At 41.8% G+C, this 20,756-nt stretch overlaps 1 protein-coding gene across 3 annotated transcripts in view; it reads left to right on the top strand.

The window, feature by feature from the left end:
- The first annotated feature begins 1,765 nt into the window (after nt 1-1,765).
- Nucleotides 1,766-20,756, top strand: part of LOC140205142 (acyl-CoA (8-3)-desaturase-like) — a 68,203-nt gene continuing 49,212 nt past the window's right edge. For all 3 annotated transcript variants that reach the window (XR_011887762.1, XM_072272398.1, XM_072272399.1), the window contains exon 1: nt 1,766-2,125. Coding sequence is in view for 2 of the 3 variants with exons in the window: in XM_072272398.1 (XP_072128499.1) it covers nt 1,943-2,125 (183 nt within the window). In the remaining variant the exon portion in view is untranslated. The remainder of the gene's footprint in view (nt 2,126-20,756) is intronic.

Raw genomic sequence — 20,756 nt, 5'->3', positions numbered from 1 at the left:
ATGCCACTCCGCCTGCTCATACTCATTGGTTACATGATGTTATGTCATGCTTAAACTTAGAGAAGATTTGCTGTTCAATTTCTGAACCTAGACGAGATTTTTTGACGTTGTGGGGACCTTTTTTGAATTATTTTCAAAATCTTTGATTTGCTATTAAGCACAGACGTTGGCTAACAATATGTTTTATTATATGATAAGGATTTTTTCTTTTTCTTTTTTTAACCAAACAGCTGTTTTTTTTCTGGTGGTGGGTCTAGATTTTTTTTGTATAATAGAAGTATATATTTTCAATATTATGTTTAAACTTAATGTATATGGACATGGGATAATGAAACTATATTTGTGATTCCAATATATTGTAATCGATATATATTATATATCTTACTGTACTCTGTATTCTTTTATGTAAGAAATCAATAAAAATATTGAAAAAGAAGAAGAAATCCGGTCTCTGCGGCTTTCCCCTGACAGGTCGAACCCCACCAACATTATCCAAAACGGTACTGTATACTTATCACTCAGGGAAACGAACGGCCACAGGGGTACTCTGCGCTATCGGCCTATCTCCTTTCCCTCTACTGACAGTCACCCAGCTACCTGCCTCCTGCAGTTTAGGAGTGTCTACCTTCCTGGTACTCCTATTTATCACCTCCTCATGCTCCAGTACGAGCGGAAGGTCATCCGGCTGCAGCTCCACTTCCCAAACACGTGTTGTAAGGAGCAGCAGCTGCTTATATTCGTTCCTTTTCGGAATGTCCTTTTAGCCTTCTTCTTTAGTCTATATGTTTAAGGACACCCATCTGACATGTTAACTGTGGTATTTTTCGCGATTTTTTGTCTTTCTAACATCTTGTATTTATATCTACTCTTGCGTTCTCTATTTCGGCAGCACAATGATCGTTTATAACCAGGCTGTTGTTCGTTCATATGCTTTCGGTTGGGACGATTTTCAGTTTTTCTTGTTTCCCTATTTGGCTTAAATGCTCCCATTTCGGTCGAGGTTTTGTTACAAGATGGGTGACGTATCTGAAGGCACAGACTTCTCCTTTAGACTAATCGATTCTAGATGAAGCATTCTGCTACGTTTGCGAATATAAGGAGTATTTGGTTTATAGGAATAGATCTCTCCTGCAAAGACTGTGAAAGACCTGCAACCAGACCCTTTCTCGTCTTTTTCATGAACAGTGCAGCCTTGAAATGCAGCCTGAATCGTCAGCGTACTCTTCTTCGCGGCACGCTTTGTCCCGCCCCCATTTCCTCGCAACCTGACTGAATGTAGCAAACAACACACATCAAAGTTGCTGGTGAACGCAGCAGGCCAGGCAGCATCTGCTGCGTTCACCAGCAACTTTGACGTGTCTTGCTTGAATTTCCAGCACCTGCAGAATTCCTCGTGTGTGTGTGAATGTAGCAAATCTGATTTAACCCGATAATAAAACTAGTTTCGTCAAACACCAGCGAAACAGGTCATTTCCTTCATCCTCTGCCTCTTTGAGAAAATCTGATGTCCATTTAGCCGCCAATGAAAGGCAAGCTCGAAACCGCGTGAGAGTAGTTGATATTACTAGACCAATAGAAATTAAGAATTGAAGAATCTATCAACCAATAATACAAGAAGTTTTTCAGATTAATCTTTGAACTATCCGCCAATAGGGAGCTGAATGAATGATTGATGGTTCCATTGACTAATCACCGTAGAAAGTGGCGGCGGATGGAGAAACCATCCAATAGCAATTATCTTCAGCTTTCAGGGGCGGCAACTTGCCGTCTGCCGCTGGACGTGGTACTGAAGTTGGGAAGAAGGAGAGGGAGGAGGGAATGGTCGAAAATTCAAGCGGAAAGCTAGGAGATGAAGAGAAGAGCGTGAAGCCCGGGTCGGAGGTGAGGAGAGGCGTGAGGCACAGTCCAGGTGAAGTGAGTTACCGTCCGTCCTCCAAATATAATGGGCTCGAGTACAGATTGTGGTCGGCACCGATTCTTTACCTGGAATGAAGTGCAGAAACATTGCACCCGCAGCGACCGTTGGCTGGTGATTAACAGGAAGGTCTACGATATCAGCGAGTTCAGCAAAAAGCATCCAGGAGGCGCCCGAGTGATCGGGCACTACGCGGGGCAAGACGCGACGGTAAGAGTCGTCTCATTTCTGGGCAAGTCCCGAGTTGGGGTTATTCCATCATGAAAGAGAGAGTGATAGGGAGAGAAGGAAAAAAAAAACAGCCAGTCACCGCTGAGCAGCAGTAACAGTGTTGTTACAGACTGGGCTATGCTGAACTTGCAAGCAGGTTAACTTTTGTAATTTATTATCACAAAATATTGAGTGTGTATGTGTTCCAGGTTTAACAATAAGATAGTGACAGTGAAATTACTTTGCCATTTGAAGCTCACGTAGGAAGCTCACCACCTTGCTGAATATTTCAAATATTAGTGTTTGATAATTCGAGTAAGATCACTAATGAACTTCCAGGGTAGCAACAACGGAAATCAGTAATCACTTCGAGTTTCATCCCATTGTTGATTGAAGGGATTTGATGATTAACATTCCCTGATGAATAACTGGAACAATTACAGCTCGACAGTTAATAGGATGGGCTAGTGGTTATTGTTACAGTATAGATAAGTTGTTGTAGAGGTGAAGTGATTACAAATAAGAAGTGGAAGGTTAGTCAATAAAGAGTCCTTAGTGTCAATAATCAGAAAGATGATCGATTATAACAATAAGAGAGAAATTGCAAAATAATTGGAACTGAAAATTATTGATTGCAATCAAAAAGACTGGGTAATAGATCAAATCACAATAAGCAATATCAACAGTTTGAAATGGGACCTGGTGTTTCAACAGAAATCACGAATGTTATGGACATTATAAGTTTCATCCAAGCAACTTCACCTGCGGCTTCAATCATGGCTTTCCCTCTACTATTATCAGAGTGGAGAATTTCTGCTATTTGTATGATGTTCAATTATATTCCCAACACAACAAATGAAGACACATATTCTTATATGCAACAAGGCATGGACTGATAAATAGTATTCAAATTGCACAAATATCAGTAATTGTCATTACCAGCAACTGAAATTGACCAGCTCCCTCTGATTTTTGACCAAAAGTTTCCCAACAAAAACATGGAGTGATGTGTCATAGGGAGATACAGAATGGAAACAGGCCAATGGTTCCACCAGACTATTAGAACTCAGCACAGTACAGACCATTTGGTCCACAATATTGTGCGAACCTATTCGAATCTACTGCACAACCAATCTAATCCTTTCCTTCTATGTAACTCATTTTTCCTACATCCATGTGCCTATCTAAGTGTTTCTTAAATGCCCTTATTTTATCAGCCTCTACCAACAGGGCATTCAGGCACCTGTCACTCTATGTGTAAAAATAAACAAACATTTATCCAAAAACTCCCGTAAGCTTTCCTCCACTCACCTTAAATGGATGTTCACTAGTATTGGCCATTGTCATTCTGAGGAAAAAGACATTAGCTGTCCACTCTATAATCTTATACACCTCTATCAAGTTGCCTCTCATCCTCCTTCACTTCAAAGAGAAAAGCACTAGCTAGCTCAACCTTTCTTCGTAAGACATGTTCTCTAATCCAGTCCTGCAGAAGGATTTCGGTCCGAAATGTCAACTGTACTTTTGTCCATAGATGCTGCCTGGCCTGCTGAGTTCCTCCAGCTTTTTGTGTGTGCCGCTTGAATTTCCAGCATGTGCAGATTTTTTCTTGTTCTCTAATCCAGACAGTTTCCAGGTATATCTCCTCTGCACCCTCTCTAAAGCTTCCACGTTCTTCTTAAAATGAGGTGAGCAGAAATGAATGAAATACTTCACGTGTTGTCTAAGCAGACTTTTATAGACCTGCAACATTACCTCAAGACTATTGAACTTAATCCTGTGACAAGTGAAAGCTAAAATACCATAGGCCTTCTTAACCACCCTAGCCACTTACATAGCAACTTTCAGGGAACTTTGGAAGTAGACTCCAAAATCCTCTGATCCTCAATATTACCAAGAATCCTCTTATTAACCATGTACTCTGTCCTCAAGTTTAATTTTCCAAAGAGCATCACTTCACATTTTGCCAGACTGAACTCCATCTGTCAATTCTCTGTCCAGCTCTGCATTTTGTCTGTATTTAATTGTAACCTACAACAATATTCTACACAATCCACAACACCATCAATCTTCATGTCATCTGCAAACTTACTAACCTTTCCTTCCACTTCCTCATTCGTCATTTATAAAAGTCACAAAGAGAATGGATCCCAGAACATGGATCCCTGAAATGGATTCAGCAGTGGCTGGATGGGAAACGCCAGCGAGTAGAGGTGGATAACTGTGTGTCAGATTGGAGGATGGTGTGTAGCGGTGTGCCTCAGGGATCTGTACTGGGTCCAATATTGTTTGTCATATATATTAATGATCTGGATGATGGGGTGCTAAATTGGATTAGTAAGTATGCAGATGATACTAAGATAGGTGGAGTTGTGGGTAATGAATTTAGACCAATTAGAAGAAAGGGCTGAAAGATGGCAGATGGAGTTTAATGCTGAAAAATGTGAGGTGCTACATTTTGGTAGGACTAATCAAAATAGGACATACATGGTAAATGGTAGGGCATTGAAGAATGCAGTAGAACAGAGGGATCTAGGAATAATGGTGCATAGTTCCCTGAAGATGGAACCTCATGTGGATAGGGTGGTGAAGAAAGCTTTTGGTATGCTGGCCTTTTTAAATCGGAGCATTGAGTATAGGAGTTGGGATGTAATGTTGAAATTGTATAAGTTATTGGTAAGGCCAAATTTGCAGTATTGTGTACAGTTCTGCTCACCGAATTATAGGAAAGATGTCAATACAATTGAGAGACTACAGAGGTGATTTACTAGAATGTTGCCTGGGTTTCACCTCCTAAGTTACAGAGGAAAGGTTGAACAAGTTGGGTCTTTATTCTTTGGAGCATAGAAGGTTGAGGGGGGACTTGATAGAGGTATTTAAAATTATGAGGGGTATAGATAGAGTTGATGTGGATAGGCTTTTTCCATTGAGAGTGGGGGAGATTCAAACAAGAGGACATGAGTTGAGAGTTAAAGGGCAAAAGTTTAGGGGTAACATGAGGGGGAACTTCTTTACTCAGTGAGTGGTAGCTGTGTGGAACGAGCTTCCAGCAGAAGTGGTTGAGGCAGGTTTGGTGTTGTCATTTAAAGTTAAATTGGATAGCTATATGGACAGGAAAGGAATGGAGGGTTATGGGCTGAGTGCAGGTCAGTGGGACTAGGTGAGAGTAAGAGTTCGGCACGGACTAGAAGGGCCGAGTTGGCCTGTTTCCGTGCTGTAATTGTTATATGGTTAACAGATCCCTGTGGAACACCACTAGTTACTGATCTTAGGCAGATGCACTCCATATACTACTAGCTTTTGTCTTCTATGGGCAAGTCATTTCTGAATACAAGTTTCCATGTGTCCCATGCCTCGCGACTTTCTGGATGTCAGACACCATATTAAAATCTATATACACTACATCCTGTTTTATCACCTAGATTCATCTGTTCTAGCACCTCCTTGATAAACTCAATCAGGCTCATGAGGCGTGACCTAACCCTCGCAAAGTCATGCTGACTACCTCCAAATGCTTGTAAATACTATCTCCGAGAAACCTCTCCAATATCCCACTACTAACCTAAGACTCACCATTCTATAATTCCCAGGATTATCTCTATCACCTTTCTTAAAGAACAGAGCAACATTTGCCGTATTCCAATCTTCTGGTACTACTCCTGTGGCCAGGGAAGGTGCAAAGAATGCCCCAGCAGTCTCTTCCCTTGCCTCCCGTAGTAAACTGGCACATGAGCCATCTCAAACAAGAGAAAATCTGCAGATGCTGAAAATCCAAGCAACACACACAAAATGCTGGAGCAACTCAGCAGGCCAGGTAGCATCTATGGAAAGGAGTAAACAGCTGATGTTTAGGTCCAAGACCCGTCGACTGATTACTATTTTCCGTAGATGCTGACTAGATTGCTGAGTTCCTCCAGCATTTTGTGTGTGTTACGTGTACCATCTGGCTGAAGGGATTTATATATCGTAATGTTTGTCAGAAGATTCAACACCACCTCTTTCTTAACCTCAACATGCTCCAATGCATTAGCCTGTTCTATGCTGACCTTGAATTCATCAAAGTCCCTCTCCCCGATGAACATTGAAGCAAAGTATTCCTTAAGGACTTCTCCAACCACTTCCTCTTTATCCCCGAGTGGTTCTGTCCTCACTCTAGTCAACCTCCTGTTCATCACGTACATGTAGAATGCCTTAGGGTTTTCCTGAATCCATTAGGCACCCATTTACCATACTTCCAGCTTAATCCATTTTATTCTCCCTACATTCCCATCAACTCCCTGCAAATTCTACAACTACCTACAAATTAGAGGTTATTAACCTATCAACCCTTGGGTTTGTGGGACATGGGAGGAAAATGGAAATCTCCCTTAACCAGATCAACCTCATAAAGGGTACTGAGGGGTGCAATGTGACATGTCTCACTGAAACATGGAATTCACTTGTTTCATCTGACTATGCCACACAACCTGAGGGATTCCCAATTCACCAGATGGACCGTACAGAGTACTTGGGCAAAGTTAGAAACAGAGGGGTTCAGCTTCCCGCGGTCCTTGCATATGACATTGCTGGTGAGTTCCTGGTTACCCAGCCTGAAATATCTAACAGTGAAGTGCCATCCACATTAGTTGCCATGAGAGCTCATTTCAGCTCTCATAGTGGCGGTGTACATGTCAACCCAGACACACACGAAGCCTGCGCTCAATGAACTATGCTCTGTGGTCAACAGCCTTCGATTGGGTTGTCCTGAGGCCCTCTTCCTCGTTGCTGAAGCCAACCTTGAGTGTGTTACCAAAATTCTACAAGCACATCTCGTGTCCCGCCAGGGGCCTAAACACCCTCAATCATTGCTACACAACCATCAAAAATGTCTGTCGAGTCACCTACCTCCCCAACACACATCCACTCTTTGTTAAATCAGACCACGAGGCTATGCTCCTACTCCCTGTATACAAACAGCAACTGAAACTTGAGGATCTAGTCCAGACAGTCATATAGTGCTAGTCTGAGGAAACAGATGAGGTTCTTTATTGACTGCTTTGAGTTGATACATTGATTCATGTCCAAAGACTTAGCTACCACCCTAGATAAGCATGTCACTACCTTTACGGACTTTATCAGTAATTGTTTTGAAAACTATGTCCAAACGAGGACAATCTGGATGTTCCCAAGCTTGAAATTATGGATGAACTGGAAGATCCATCCCCTAATGAAGTCTAGGACTGCAGTGTTTAAATCAGTTGACTGATCTTCACAAGAAGTTGAGATGGGGCCTGTATAAAGCTATCAGACATGCCAAGAACCAATACCAGTCTAAAATTGAGTCCTGAACGTTTGCCAGTTGTACAGGGCTTACATGCTATAACAGTCTACAACACGAAGTCAGGCAGCTTTGCTGACAACAGCACATCCCTTATTCTATGCACATTTTGAACAGAAGGGATTGGAATATCTCTAACCCCTGAACAGCCTCCAATTCTCCTGAACCTATAGCCACTGGTGTGGATGTAAGATCAAACTTCTGGAAAGTGAACCCCGGGAAAGCATCAGGCCTGAATGGTGTCCCTGGCTATGTCCTTAGATCCTGTGCCACTATTGCAGACGTAAGAATTGTCTAACAGAGAGTGAACCTGGAAAGATCATCTGGCGGGGATGCTTGCAGACATTTTGAACCTCTCCCTGCTTCAATCTTGGGTTCCAATCTGCTTTAAGAAGACCACTAGCATCTTCATATTTAAGAAAAACAAGGTAACATGCCTTAATGACTACCTGCAGGTGGCTCTGACATCCATCATCATGAAGTGCTTTGATAAGCTGGTCATGACACACATTAACTCCAGTCTTCCAGACAATCTCAACCCATTGTAATTCACCTATTGCCAAAACAGGTCTACGGCAGATACCATTTCCCAGGCCCTACACACCTTTGCAATATTTGGACAGTAGAAATACCTACTTTAGACTACTGTATCCCACATGGCTGTGTCCTTAGACCCCGACTGAATGTATGGCCAAATTCTGCTTTAACTCCATATAGGTTGATGATATCATTATAGTGGGCCATATCTCAAATAACAGGAAGAAGACAGAGAGCTTAGTAACATACTGTGATGACAACAGTCTTTCCCTCAATGTCAGTAAAACATAAGAGCTGGTCATTAAATTCAGGGAGGGTGCACATGCTCCTGTCTACATAAATGGTGCTGAGATCAAGAGGGTTGAGAACTTCAAGATCCTAGAACATCAGTAATAGCCTATCCCTAGTCCATCCAGTGGATGCCAAGGCCAGGAAAGGTCACCAATGCCTCTACTTGCTCAGGAAGCTAAAGACATTTGGTATGTGCCCATCACTTTGAGTGAAACACATTTTAACTCCCCAAAATCCTTCCACCATCTACAAAGCACATCAGCAGTGTATTGGCTAAACTCTATTCTTTCCTGGATGAGTGCAACTCCAACTGCACTGCAGAAGTTTTACATATCCTTGGTGGCACAGTGGTATAACTGATAAAGCTCCTGCCTTCCAGCTCCAGTGAACTGAGTTCATTCCCAACCTCCAAAGCTGTCTGGGTGGAGTTTGCACATTCTCCCTGTGACCACATGGGTTTCCCCTCGGTGCTGTGATTCCCTCCCACATCTCAAAGATGTGTCAACTATAGTAAATTGTCCTAATGTTGTTGGCACTGTAAGTATGTTTTCACTTGCAAGTTCAGCTCAGCATCAGCTTACAAATATCCTTCAGCATCCTGACTAGACTTGGTCATTGAAAATAAGAAATAACACGCAAGCGTAGACTATTTCACACATCAAGCCTGATCGTCCATTCAATAAGATAATTACTGATATAGTCTCAGCTCATGTTTCTTATAATCTTCAGCTTCCTATAGACCAAAAATCCATCTCGTTAACAACTCAGCCTCTAGAAATCTGATGTAGGGAAATCCAATGATCCACAACCCTCTGCGAGAAGAAATTTCACCTCTTCTGTCTTAATAAGAACGCTTATTCTGAAAATATATTTCTGTTCTAGACTCCCCACAAGGGAAAAAAAAACACCCTCTCAAATTCTATCCTGTCAGGCATACTTAACAATGTTACATTTTAATAAGATTACCTCTCATTCTTCTAAACTCCAATGAATACAGCCCAACCAAATTAATCATTTGTTATACAATAACCTCTTCATTGTCAGATTAATGTGGTGAACTTTTCTTGAACTGGTCTCACTGCAGATGCAGCAACCTTGCTTGATAGAATTCCAAGTGTCGCTTTGCCAATAGTCTAGTACAATTGTGGAATTGCTTCCTTGTCTAATACATGCTCTATCATTCTATTTCATGATAGTTGCCAGTCAGGTCTCATTGTTTTCTTGCTTTTCTATTTCCCACTGATTTTTTTATCTCATTTTTCATTGTCTCACACATTATCTTCTAACATATTTATTTGTCCCTTGTTATGTTTCATTTTACTCTCTATTATTTAATTGATGAATAATCGGAGCCAGTTGGTTCAGTTGGGGAGAATACAGAACATTATAGCAGAGAAAATTCCCCTTCGTTCACTATGTTGCGTTGACCTTTTAACCTACTCTAAGATAAATTTAAACCCTTCTCTCCCACAGAACCCTCTATTTTGCGATCATCAATGTGCCTATCTAAGAGTCTCTTAAATGTCCCAAATGTATCTTCCTCTACCAGCACATTCCATCACTCTCTCTGTGAGAAAATCTCTGACATTCCCCCTGTACTTTGCACAAATCACCTTAAAGTTATGCCCCTCAGATTAGCTATTTCTGCTCTGGATAAGAGTCTGGCTACCCACTTGATCTATGCCTCTTACATTCTTGTACACATCTATCACGTCACTTCACATCCTCACTTGATTATCTACTGTATCCTCATGGGACATGCATTTCAATGCAGGCTGCATCCTGGTAAATCTCTCCTGTATCCTCTCAAACCTTCCACATCATGCCCATAATAAGACAACCAAAACTGAATACAATATTCTGGATGTCCAGTCCTTATATACTTCCATCCCCCATCAGGATGGTCTCAAAGCTCTACGCTTCTTTTTGGATTTCAGACCTAATCAGTTCCCGTCTACCATCACTCTGCTCCGTCTAGCGAAATTAGTCCTCACTCTTAATAATTTCTCCTTTGGCTCCTCCCACTTCCTCCAAACTAAAGATGTAGCTATGGGCACCCGTATGGGTCCTAGCTATGCCTGCCTTTTTGTTGGCTTTGTGGAACAATCTATGTTCTGTGCCTATTCTGGTATCTGTCCCCCACTTTTCCTTCGCTACATCGACGACTGCATTGGCGCTGCTTCCTGCACGCATGCAGAACTCGTTGACTTTATTAACTTTGCCTCCAACTTTCACCCTGCCCTCAAGTTTACCTGGTCCATTTCCGACACCTCCCTCCCCTTTCTAGATCTTTCTGTCTCTGTCTCTGGAGACAGCTTATCCACTGATGTCTACTATAAGCCTACTCACAGCTATCTGGACTATTCCTCTTCTCACCCTGTCTCTTGCAAAAACGCCATCCCCTTCTCGCAATTCCTCCGTCTCCGCCGCATCTGCTCTCAGGATGAGGCTTTTCATTCTAGGACGAGGGAGATGTCTTCCTTTTTTGAAGAAAGGGGCTTCCCTTCCTCCACTATCAACTCTGCTCTTAAACGCATCTCCCCCATTTCACGTACATCTACTCTCACTCCATCCTCCCGCCACCCCACTAGGAATAGGGTTCCCCTGGTCCTCACCTACCACCCCACCAGCCTCCGGGTCCAACATATTATTCTCCGTAACTTCCGCCACCTCCAACGGGATCCCACCACTAAGCACATCTTTCCCTCCCCCCCCCCTCTGCATTCTGCAGGGATTGTTCCCTACGCAACTCCCTTGTCAATTCGTCCCCCCCATCCCTCCCCACTGATCTCCCTCCTGGCACTTATCCATGTAAGCGGAACAAGTGCTACACATGCCCTTACACTTCCTCCCTTACCACCATTCAGGGCCCCAAACAGTCCTTCCAGGTGAGGCAACACTTCACCTGTGAGTCGACTGGGGTGATATACTGCGTCCGGTGCTCCCGATGTGGCCTTTTATATATTGGCGAGACCCGACGCAGACTGGGAGACTGCTTTGCTGAACATCTACGCTCTGTCCGCCAGAGAAAGCAGGATCTCCCAGTGGCCACACATTTTAATTCCACATCCCATTCCCATTCTGACATGTCTATCCATGGCCTCCTCTACTGTAAAGATGAAGCCACACTCAGGTTGGAGGAACAACACCTTGTATTCCGTCTGGGTAGCCTCCAACCTGATGGCATGAACATCGACTTCTCTAACTTCTGCTAAGGCCCCACCTCCCCCTCGTACCCCATCTGTTACTTATCTTTATGCACACATTCTTTCTCTCACTCTCCTTTTTCTCCCTCTGTCCCTCTGAATATACCTCTTGCCCATCCTCTGCATCCCCCCCCCCACCTTGTCTTTCTTCCCAGACCTCCTGTCCCATGATCCTCTCATATCCCCTTTTGCCTATCACCTGTCCAGCTCTTGGCTCTATCCCTCCCCCTCCTGTCTTCTCCTATCATTTTGGATCTTCCCCTCCCCCTCCAACTTTCAAATCCCTTACTCACTCTTCCTTCAGTTAGTCCCGACGAAGGGTCTCGGCCTGAAACGTCGACTGCACCTCTTTCTAGAGATACTGCCTGGCCTGCTGCATTCACCAGCAACTTTGATGTGTGTTACAATATTCCAAGTGCAGTCCAACCAGAGTTTTATAGAGCTGTGGCTTTCAGTTCCCTTTTATGGCTATCAGTCTCCCTTTATGTAAAGGCAGCACTACATTTATGTCCTTGAATTTACGTGATTGCTTGGCTAGAATGTCTGCCAGCTTGTTTCCTTCAACCCCAACATGGGCAGGGACCCGCAAGATATTTGTGCACAAGCCTAGATCCTGCAACCTCAACAATCTGAAATTTTAATAGATGTCAAAAATGACAACTAGTCAGAGCACAGAAATACATGATCAGGGCGTACTTCTTCAACCCATTCCAAGGCTAAAATGATAGCAACCATCTCAGATCAAAGTATCTGATAATTTTTTCTTAATAGTCACCTGAAACTTTGGAACATAAACCGAAACACCTGTATGACCTGTCACTGGATCTTTTCAGCCATCTGTGTAGATATACAAGAAGCCATAGTATCTGCCTTGCATATATTGCTGAACTTCCTGTGCCGCAGTTATACAATCTCTCCTTATCTTGGTCCTTTCCTGAAGGCCCAAATCAAGCGTAGGCAAAAGAGAAAAACCATGGAAGATCGAATCGCATCCGACTAAGCACTGAGCACAATAAGAGCTTTTTTACAATTCTCTAGAATTTTATTCACATACACCTTCCATGTTAGCCTTGTGTCCATCCACATACCTAGAAACTAATTAATTAGCTTGTTTATTTCAGCTTTTTCTTAGAGATGTGCTGTGTGCATTCCAACTACCGCTGCACCACTGCATTCTTCGCGGCCCAGAGGTTGGGGACCACTGCCTTAGAGAATGTTGTTCCCACCCTAACTTGTATCTTCCTATTACGTAAAAAAAAACCAGGAATCCCATTGAACATTCTACCACATATTCCCATCTTTTTCAGTTTAAACCACAACCCTTGTGCCCATAACAAGTCATAAGCTTTCTCTGCATCAGAGAACACTGTTACGACTGAGTCCCTGGTCATTCTCCCTTTATGAAATCAAGACTGGTATACAACTAATTTCCCTCTACTTTCCCTAAAATAAGAAACTCATTCCATTATCTACGTGCATATGAAGTTAGTGAAATAACTGGAAGGATCTAATTGCTCTTTACCAGGTTTCAATATAGGGATAACAACCACTAATTTCCAGGAAGGAGGAAGTCACCCTTCAACCATATTATATTGAAGAATTTCAAAACAAACCTAAGTTTTAAATCCGATAACCATGTAAACATATTATAACAAATATCAACTTTCCCAGGTAATGTCTGAGTTATGTATTTAATATTCCATTAATATTGCAAATCTATTGTTTGATAAAGCATTCTTTGTTGTTTACATAATTCACAGGTTATTTGTAAAAGTATGTGATTGGCACACGTCATTACATCACCAAATCATATGTGTGTGTCACCACACCGCCACGTCATATGTGCATGCCTCACTAAAAGTAAAAATGAAGCATGCGTGAGTTAACCCCAGCTCTCCCATGTTTTTCTTTCAATTAGTTTTCGGAGTTATAAAACATACCAGTGGCGACGAGGAAGTTTTAAATGAACCTGAGTCAACTATCCACCTGTTGACGTCCAGCGAGATGTTCCAGTTTAAATAAATGCCCTCACTTTTTTTTCACAAGAGGAGAGAAAGATGAGTTTTTAAAAAAAAAAGGCAGAAAAAGATGAAATTTATGGGTTCATAAACAAAAAGTACTAGGTAACAACAACAATAATAATAATAAATAAAAAATAAGCAAAATGGCTGGCTACATTGGAAAGATAGACATGTTCAATTGCACAACAGATAATCAGAATCAGGTCTATTATCACTAGTATGTGTCATGAAATTTGTTAACTTAGCAGCAGCAGTTCAATGCAATACATAATATAGAAGAAGAAGAAGAAAAAAATCAAATAATAAAAAATAAATAAGTAGATCAATTACAGTAGACATATATTGAATAGATTTAAAAGCATGCAAAAAACAAAAATAAAATATATTTAAAAAGTGAGGTAGTCTTCACAGGTTCAATGTCCATTTAGGAATCGGATGTCAGAGGGGAAGAAGCTGTTTCTGAATCGCTGAGTGTGTGCCTTCAGGCTTCTGTACCTCCTACCTGATGGTAACAATGAGAAACGGGCATACCCTGGGTACTGGAGGTCTTTAATAATGGACACTGCCTTTCTGAGACACTGCTGCTTGGAGATGTCCTGGGTACTTGGTAGGCTAGTACCCAAGATGGAATTGACTAAATTTACAACCTTTCAGCTTCTCTTGGTCCTGTGCAGTAGTGCCCCCACCCCATACCTGACAGTGATGCAGCCTGTCAGAATGCTTCCCACAGTACATCTATAGAAGTTTTTGAGTGTATTTGTTGAGATACCAAATCACTTCAAACTCCTAATGAAGTATAGTTGCTGTCTTGCCTTCTTTATAACTACATCAATATGTTGGGACCAGGTTAGGTCCACAGAGATCTTGACACCCAGGAACTAGAAACTGCCCACTCTCTCCACTTCTGATCCGTCTGAGGATTGGTATGTATTCCTTCGTCTTACTCTTCCTGAAGTCCACAATCAGCTCTTTCATCTTATTGACGTTGAGTGCAAGGTTGTTGTTGCGACTCCAACCCATGAGATATCTCACTCCTGTAAGCCCTCTTATCTCCATCTGAGATTCTATCAACAATGTTTGTATCATCAGCAGATTTATAGATGGTATTTGAGCTATGCCTAGCCACATAGTCATGGGTATAGAGAGAGTAGAGCAGTGGGCTAAGCACACACTCCTGAGGTGTATCAGTGTTGATCGTCAGTGAGAAGGATGCAATTGATGTTAATGATGTTAAATGCTGAGCTATAGTTGATGAACAGCAACCTGACATAGGTTTTTGCATTGTTCAGGTGGTCTAAGGCCATGTGAAGAGCCATTGAGATTGTGTCTGCCATTGACCTATTAGGCAAATTGCAGTGGGTCCAGGTCCTTGCTGAGGCGGGAGTTCAGTCTAGTCATGACCAATCTCTCAAAGTATTTCATCTCTGTAGATGTGAATGCTACCGGGTGATGGTCATTAAGGCAGCTCACATTATTCTTCTTAGGCATTGGTATAATTGTTGCCTTTTTGAAGCAAATGGGAACTTCCGTCCATAGCAGTGAGAGGTTGAAAATGTCCTTGAATACTCCCGCCAGTTGGTTGGCACAAGTTTTCAGAGCCTTACCAGGTACTCCATCGGGACCTTCCGCCTTGCAAGGGTTCACGCTCTTTAAGGACAGCCTAATATCAGCCTCTGAGAGAGAGATCGCAGGGTCACCGGGTGCAGCAGGGATCTTCACAGCTGTAGTTATATACTCCCTTTCAAACCGGTCATAGAAGGCGTTGAGTTCATCTGGTAGTGAAGCATTGCTGCCATTCATGCTATTGGGATTCACTTTGTAGGAAGCCCACTCAGGTTTTAATGAAGTTGGTAACAACTGCAGCATACTCATCCAGATTCGAAGATAACTGAATGATTTGAGCAGTATTTTGAAACAAATGGAATAGTCTGTGAAAAGTGAGTTCCACTGTTACTGAGCACACTAGGTGGAAAAACATACAGTTTGCTTAGAAGTTTAACTTCTGCAACCAAACCAGCCAAAATTACCTTTGCTGATATCATGAACATAATGCAGGAATATTTAGAACCAGAATTGTTGTTGATTGCAGAACTCTTAAGATTTCATAAGTAGAGTCAAAAGGAAGGGGAGTGCATTTCAGCTGACAGGGCTGAACTGAAGAAATTGTCCGAGCATCGTCAGTTCAGTGATGGGCTTATTGATGCATTGAGGGATTGTTTAGTTTGTGGACCCTTACAAGAAAGCATTCAAAAACAGTTCTGAACTGAAGCACAACTTACATTTAAAAGTGTCATGGTCTGGATCGGGGTCCCTTTAAATTTACTTTGTTTATGTTACGATCCGGACCGTCGACTCCCTGTTTCCCTTTGGTTCCCTGTTTTCCCGTGTCCCTCGGGCTTGGTGATTAGAGGCAATTTACTCTCGGCTGAACCGGCAGTTTATAGTCTCCGGCTTTCAGCCGTTCGGTGCAAGAGAGTTAACAAAGTCACCGTAGGTATTGTGAGCCAATGTCATCTGGCTGGAGCAAGTCTAGTCTCCTCCCGAAGCAAGTGCCAGCAAGCCGCCTTCCCTTGTCAGTACGGGTCAGTCAAAGTTAACCCTCTGGGGGTGAGTCAAGAGCTCGCCGCGGCTTGGAGCGTACTTGAGCCCAGTTATAGTTCTGTCCATCGTTGTGTGGTCTCCGTATCCATGTTGTGCATCTAAAAGGGGTCCCAGCCCTGTACCCTGGAAGGGTCCTGACCCTGTGTCAAGAAGAGTCCCGACTCCGTCCTGTGTCTAAGGAGGATTCCCGGCTCGATGTTTTACGTACTGTGTCTAGTCTGTCCAATGAATAAGAAGACTCTCGACATTGTCCTGTGTCTAAGGAGGATTCCCGGCTCTATGTTTTATGTCCTGTGTCTGAGTCTGTCCCATGAATAAGAAGAGTCCTGGCCCTGGCGGCTCCAAGTCCCCGAGTCCTGGCCCCAGCGGCTCGTGATTCCGAGTCCTGGCCCAGACCCTTAGTCCCAGCCTAGTCCAAGGCCTGAGTCCTTGTCCAGTACGCTATTCCTGCTTCTGTTTTGCTCTCCTTGTAACGAGTAATAAACTTAATTTAAGTTAACCTCACAAGATGTGTCTTGCATTTGGGTCCACCCTTGCTCCCAGCACCCACCTTTTTGACAAAAAGAGCAGTTGAAATCACTGTATCAAAGGAAACAGCAGTCAGAGATGCAATTGAATTGTAGTCAGGAATGAAAATTACCGCGAACAAAATTGCAATGCCTAAACAGCAATCAGCCTAGCTGAACAAATTGTGTCACTGTTGTGGCACGGGTTCACATACGCAAGACCAATGCATGTTTAAAAGTGAAACTTGCAGAAATTGCAACAAAGTAGGACATATATAAGGAGAATGTTTGGCAGATAAAAATAAATGGACTGCACAGGGAAGAGAAAAATATTAAAAGTCAAATTGCAGTTTCAAAAACAACACTACTCTACATGCTGCTGATTTTTTAAAAAAATCTGATAATGATTAGAGTAACACAAGACTTAGTAGCCTTGAGATTTACAATGTGAAAACTATCAAGAGACAAGCAATATAGCTTACACCAGAAATGAATGGTAAATTAATTAAAATGGAATTGGACACTGGCTTGGCTGTTTTAGTCATTCCATAAAATGAGCCTGAACAGCAGTTCAAAGACACTGAACTGAAGCCTGCAGATATCCAACTAAGAAGTTACGCTGGAGAAAAGATAACTCATGTGGGAATGACATGTGGTAAAAACAGGAGGACCAGCGTTGAGGGAACGTGACTGGCTGAGACAACTACAACTTGTTTGAAGGTCTATCTACCAATTGCATTGACACATCCCCTGCAATAGAGTCAACTGAAAGTGAATTAAAGAAGGTTCTGGATGATGCCACAGCAGTGTTCAAGGATGGCATTGGAAAACTCGAACGTATCAAGAGAAAAATAGCGTTAAATGAAAATGCCTCACCCAAGTTGTACAAAGTCCATCTGTTTCCTTATACCATCCATGATAAAGTAGTCACTGAGCTAGAACACATGGAGGCTGTAGGAACTATTTCCAAAGTGGACACCATGGGCAACACCAGTGGTCCCAGTAGACAAGAAAGGATGGGTCTGCCAGCTTCTGTGATGATTTTACGGTCACCATCAACCCAGTACTGAAAGTACATCAATAACACTCTGTCCAGGATAGAGAATACCTTTGGAAACTCTTTTGTAGAGAAACACTTCAGCAAAGTAGGCTTAGCTGAGGCCTACCTACAGATGGAGATAGGAAAAGAGTCCAAAGTGTTTCTCACCATAAACACTCACAAAGGGCTTTATCGCTACAATAGGCTTATTTTTGGAGTAGCATCTGCACCTGCACTCTATGGACCAGTGCTGCAAGGCTGTCTGGGCACTCAGTGTTACCTGAATAACATCATTGTTACAGTAAGGATAACAAGGAACATCTCCAAAATCTCAAAAAATGTTTGAAGATAATGGGCTCCAAGCACGACGCAACAAGTATGAACTTTTCAAACCGAGAATCACTGTGGTCACGCTATTGATGCACAAGTGTGCTGAGAAAATTCAAGCAGCAGAGGTGATTCAAGGGGAAACCAGAAAAGGCCTTACACTGTCTCAGGTCTATATGGCTACACAAAATGACTGGTAAGTGCATCAGAAATCCCAATTTCCCCATTTTTACCAGCACAGGAATGAACTTGCCCTTGACGTGTTTGTTTTATGTGGGATTATTGCACCATCCAAGCTGAAGGCTAAAATTTTGGAGGAGCTCCATGCCGGTCATCTAGGCATGGTCAAAATGAAAGTGAAACCAAGATTTGATGGCCTGGTATAGATCATTAGATCGAGCAGCTTGCCGTGCACTGTTCAGAAGCCAACATGTTCAGAAGAAAGGTGTCCAGAGCTGTCAGAACCACTTCCTGCAGTCCCAGAGCCAACTCTTACAACCACCACGGTGGAAGCCCGAGAACTTGAGATTGTTTCACAGCCGCAAGTCTCAACTGCCAAGCAGAGTGACCACCCCCCATCAGGAAAGACATTATCCCACAAGGGCAAGAAATCCTCCACAGTGATTAAATCTTTAAGCCTGAATGGGCCAATTTAGAATTTACTCAGCTGTGGATGTCTATATAGTGGTTGTATTATTTAGTATACTGTGTGTGTGTGTGTATATGTATATGTGTGCGTATATATATATATATATATATATATATATATATAAATAAAATATAAGATTATGAGGAGACACGCACACAAGTCACAAGTGTGTGTGTGTGTGTCTATATATATATATATATATATATACACACACACACACAAGTTCAGATGCATTCTATATTGAGTTGGAGTTTATAGCTAAGCTGGGGGGGAGTGTTATGTATGTAATATTTCAGTAATATTGTAAATATATTTGAGTAAGCATTTGTTGTTGTTTGCGTTATTCATTACAGGTTATATGTAAAAGTATGTGAATGCCGTACATCATTGTGTCACCACATCATATGTGTACACCTCACTAAAAGTAAAGAACGATGTAGGCATGTTATTCCTGACTCTGTGTTTTATTTTCAATTAGTTTTTATGTTTTGGAGTTACAAAGCATAACAGTTAATTACCCTTTTAAGTCTATACAATGTAAATTCGACATCCAAATAGGAACTGGAACTTTCTTTTCTTCTCAGCAATCTGAGGATTACTTGCCAAAACTGTTTCTCTATAAGACCTCTCTCCTTTACTTAAATAGGCTGAACTATGTATACTATTTTTTTTTTAATAATGATTCTGCTTTTTGTAATAACTGCAACCTTCTTCCCACCATACAAAACTGGTAATGCATCAAGTTTTCTAACTCCCGTTTTCTGACTTCCCTGACTTGAATTGCTTTCCCAGTGCCATCAGTGGATTCTCCGATGCATTGTCTTTGCCCTTGTCACTATTTTTCTAACTATGGCTTGAGCTCCTTGAAGCTGTGTAAAAGATGAATTGGAGTAACACTGCCTAACTTTCCTAAAAGCTTTATTCTGCTTCTTCACAGCTCTTTTACATTCATCTGTCTACCAGGGAACATCTATCCATTTATTATCTACCAATGATCTGGGAATTGATTCCTTAGCTATTGAGTTGAAAATAGAGTACAAGATACTCAACTTTATATCCTCCAAAATTAAATGATCAGGAAATCTACTTTCACATAAATCATCAGATAATCCCAATTTGCCTTTTTAAATTCCATTTGGAGATATGAGAACCTTTCCTCTGATACACATCTATTCCCATTGTACAGATAATGGGGAAATGATCATTCCCTCTGTTGTATCATTACACACTTCCCTATTACACACCCTTGCTATATTGTCAGATACCAGCTGAAGGTTTATAGCAGAAACAGAATTGTTAAATATATTTATCCCTATACTCCTACCATCATTCAAGCACACCAAACTCCTCTTCCAGAAAGTCTTCCACCACCATCCCATTCACATTTGTGTCACTACAATCCCACATAGTACATGAGCATTAAAATCCCCAAACCATATGACCTTATTTTTCCCTTTTCCACTCACTTTCCAATATATCAGGTGTTAAGTTTTCACAAGTCATAAAAATTATTATCTGTACTTTACTATTTCCCCCCAGATTTCAACCACAATTCATTCATAAACAGCTCCAGTCTCGAAAGCTCAATTTGCTATCCCATTTTTGACAAAGATAGCCACTCTTCTCCATTGCCCATTTTCTGATTGTGCCTTGTATCAGCATAACTTTGTATCTTAAAACTTAGACAAGATTTCAACCAGGCTTCCTGTAGCATCAGGTTTATTTGGTAAATCTTCAATAAATTTCTTAAATTCATGACCATTAGCTAACAGGCTTCTAGCGTTCCATTGAAAGATTAGAAAAACATTAATAACCCTCCTTTGAAGTCTACTTGTAAGGCATCATTAATAAATTCTAGAGTTAAGTCTTTTATCCATAGATGTTTTTCTACAGCTTTTAATATTACTTTATTTATTTTCTGTCCTGCTTTTAGTTTGTGCTGTACAATTTACCACATCTGCCATGACAGTGACAAACTTTAGAATATCAACGATCAGAGAATCCTTTGTTCTACAATCTTGCACTTTACGCACTGTCTTTAATGTATCTGTATTCTAGATTTGATAGGGCCCATTGACACTGTCTTCTGTACTTCCTGCAAAGTGTCTGCATATGAAATGCCCATTTCCACCCAAAC

This window comes from Mobula birostris, chromosome 11, assembly GCF_030028105.1.
Source record: "Mobula birostris isolate sMobBir1 chromosome 11, sMobBir1.hap1, whole genome shotgun sequence".
NCBI lineage: Eukaryota > Metazoa > Chordata > Chondrichthyes > Myliobatiformes > Myliobatidae > Mobula > Mobula birostris.
This window is presented reverse-complemented; position numbering and strand designations above follow the sequence as displayed.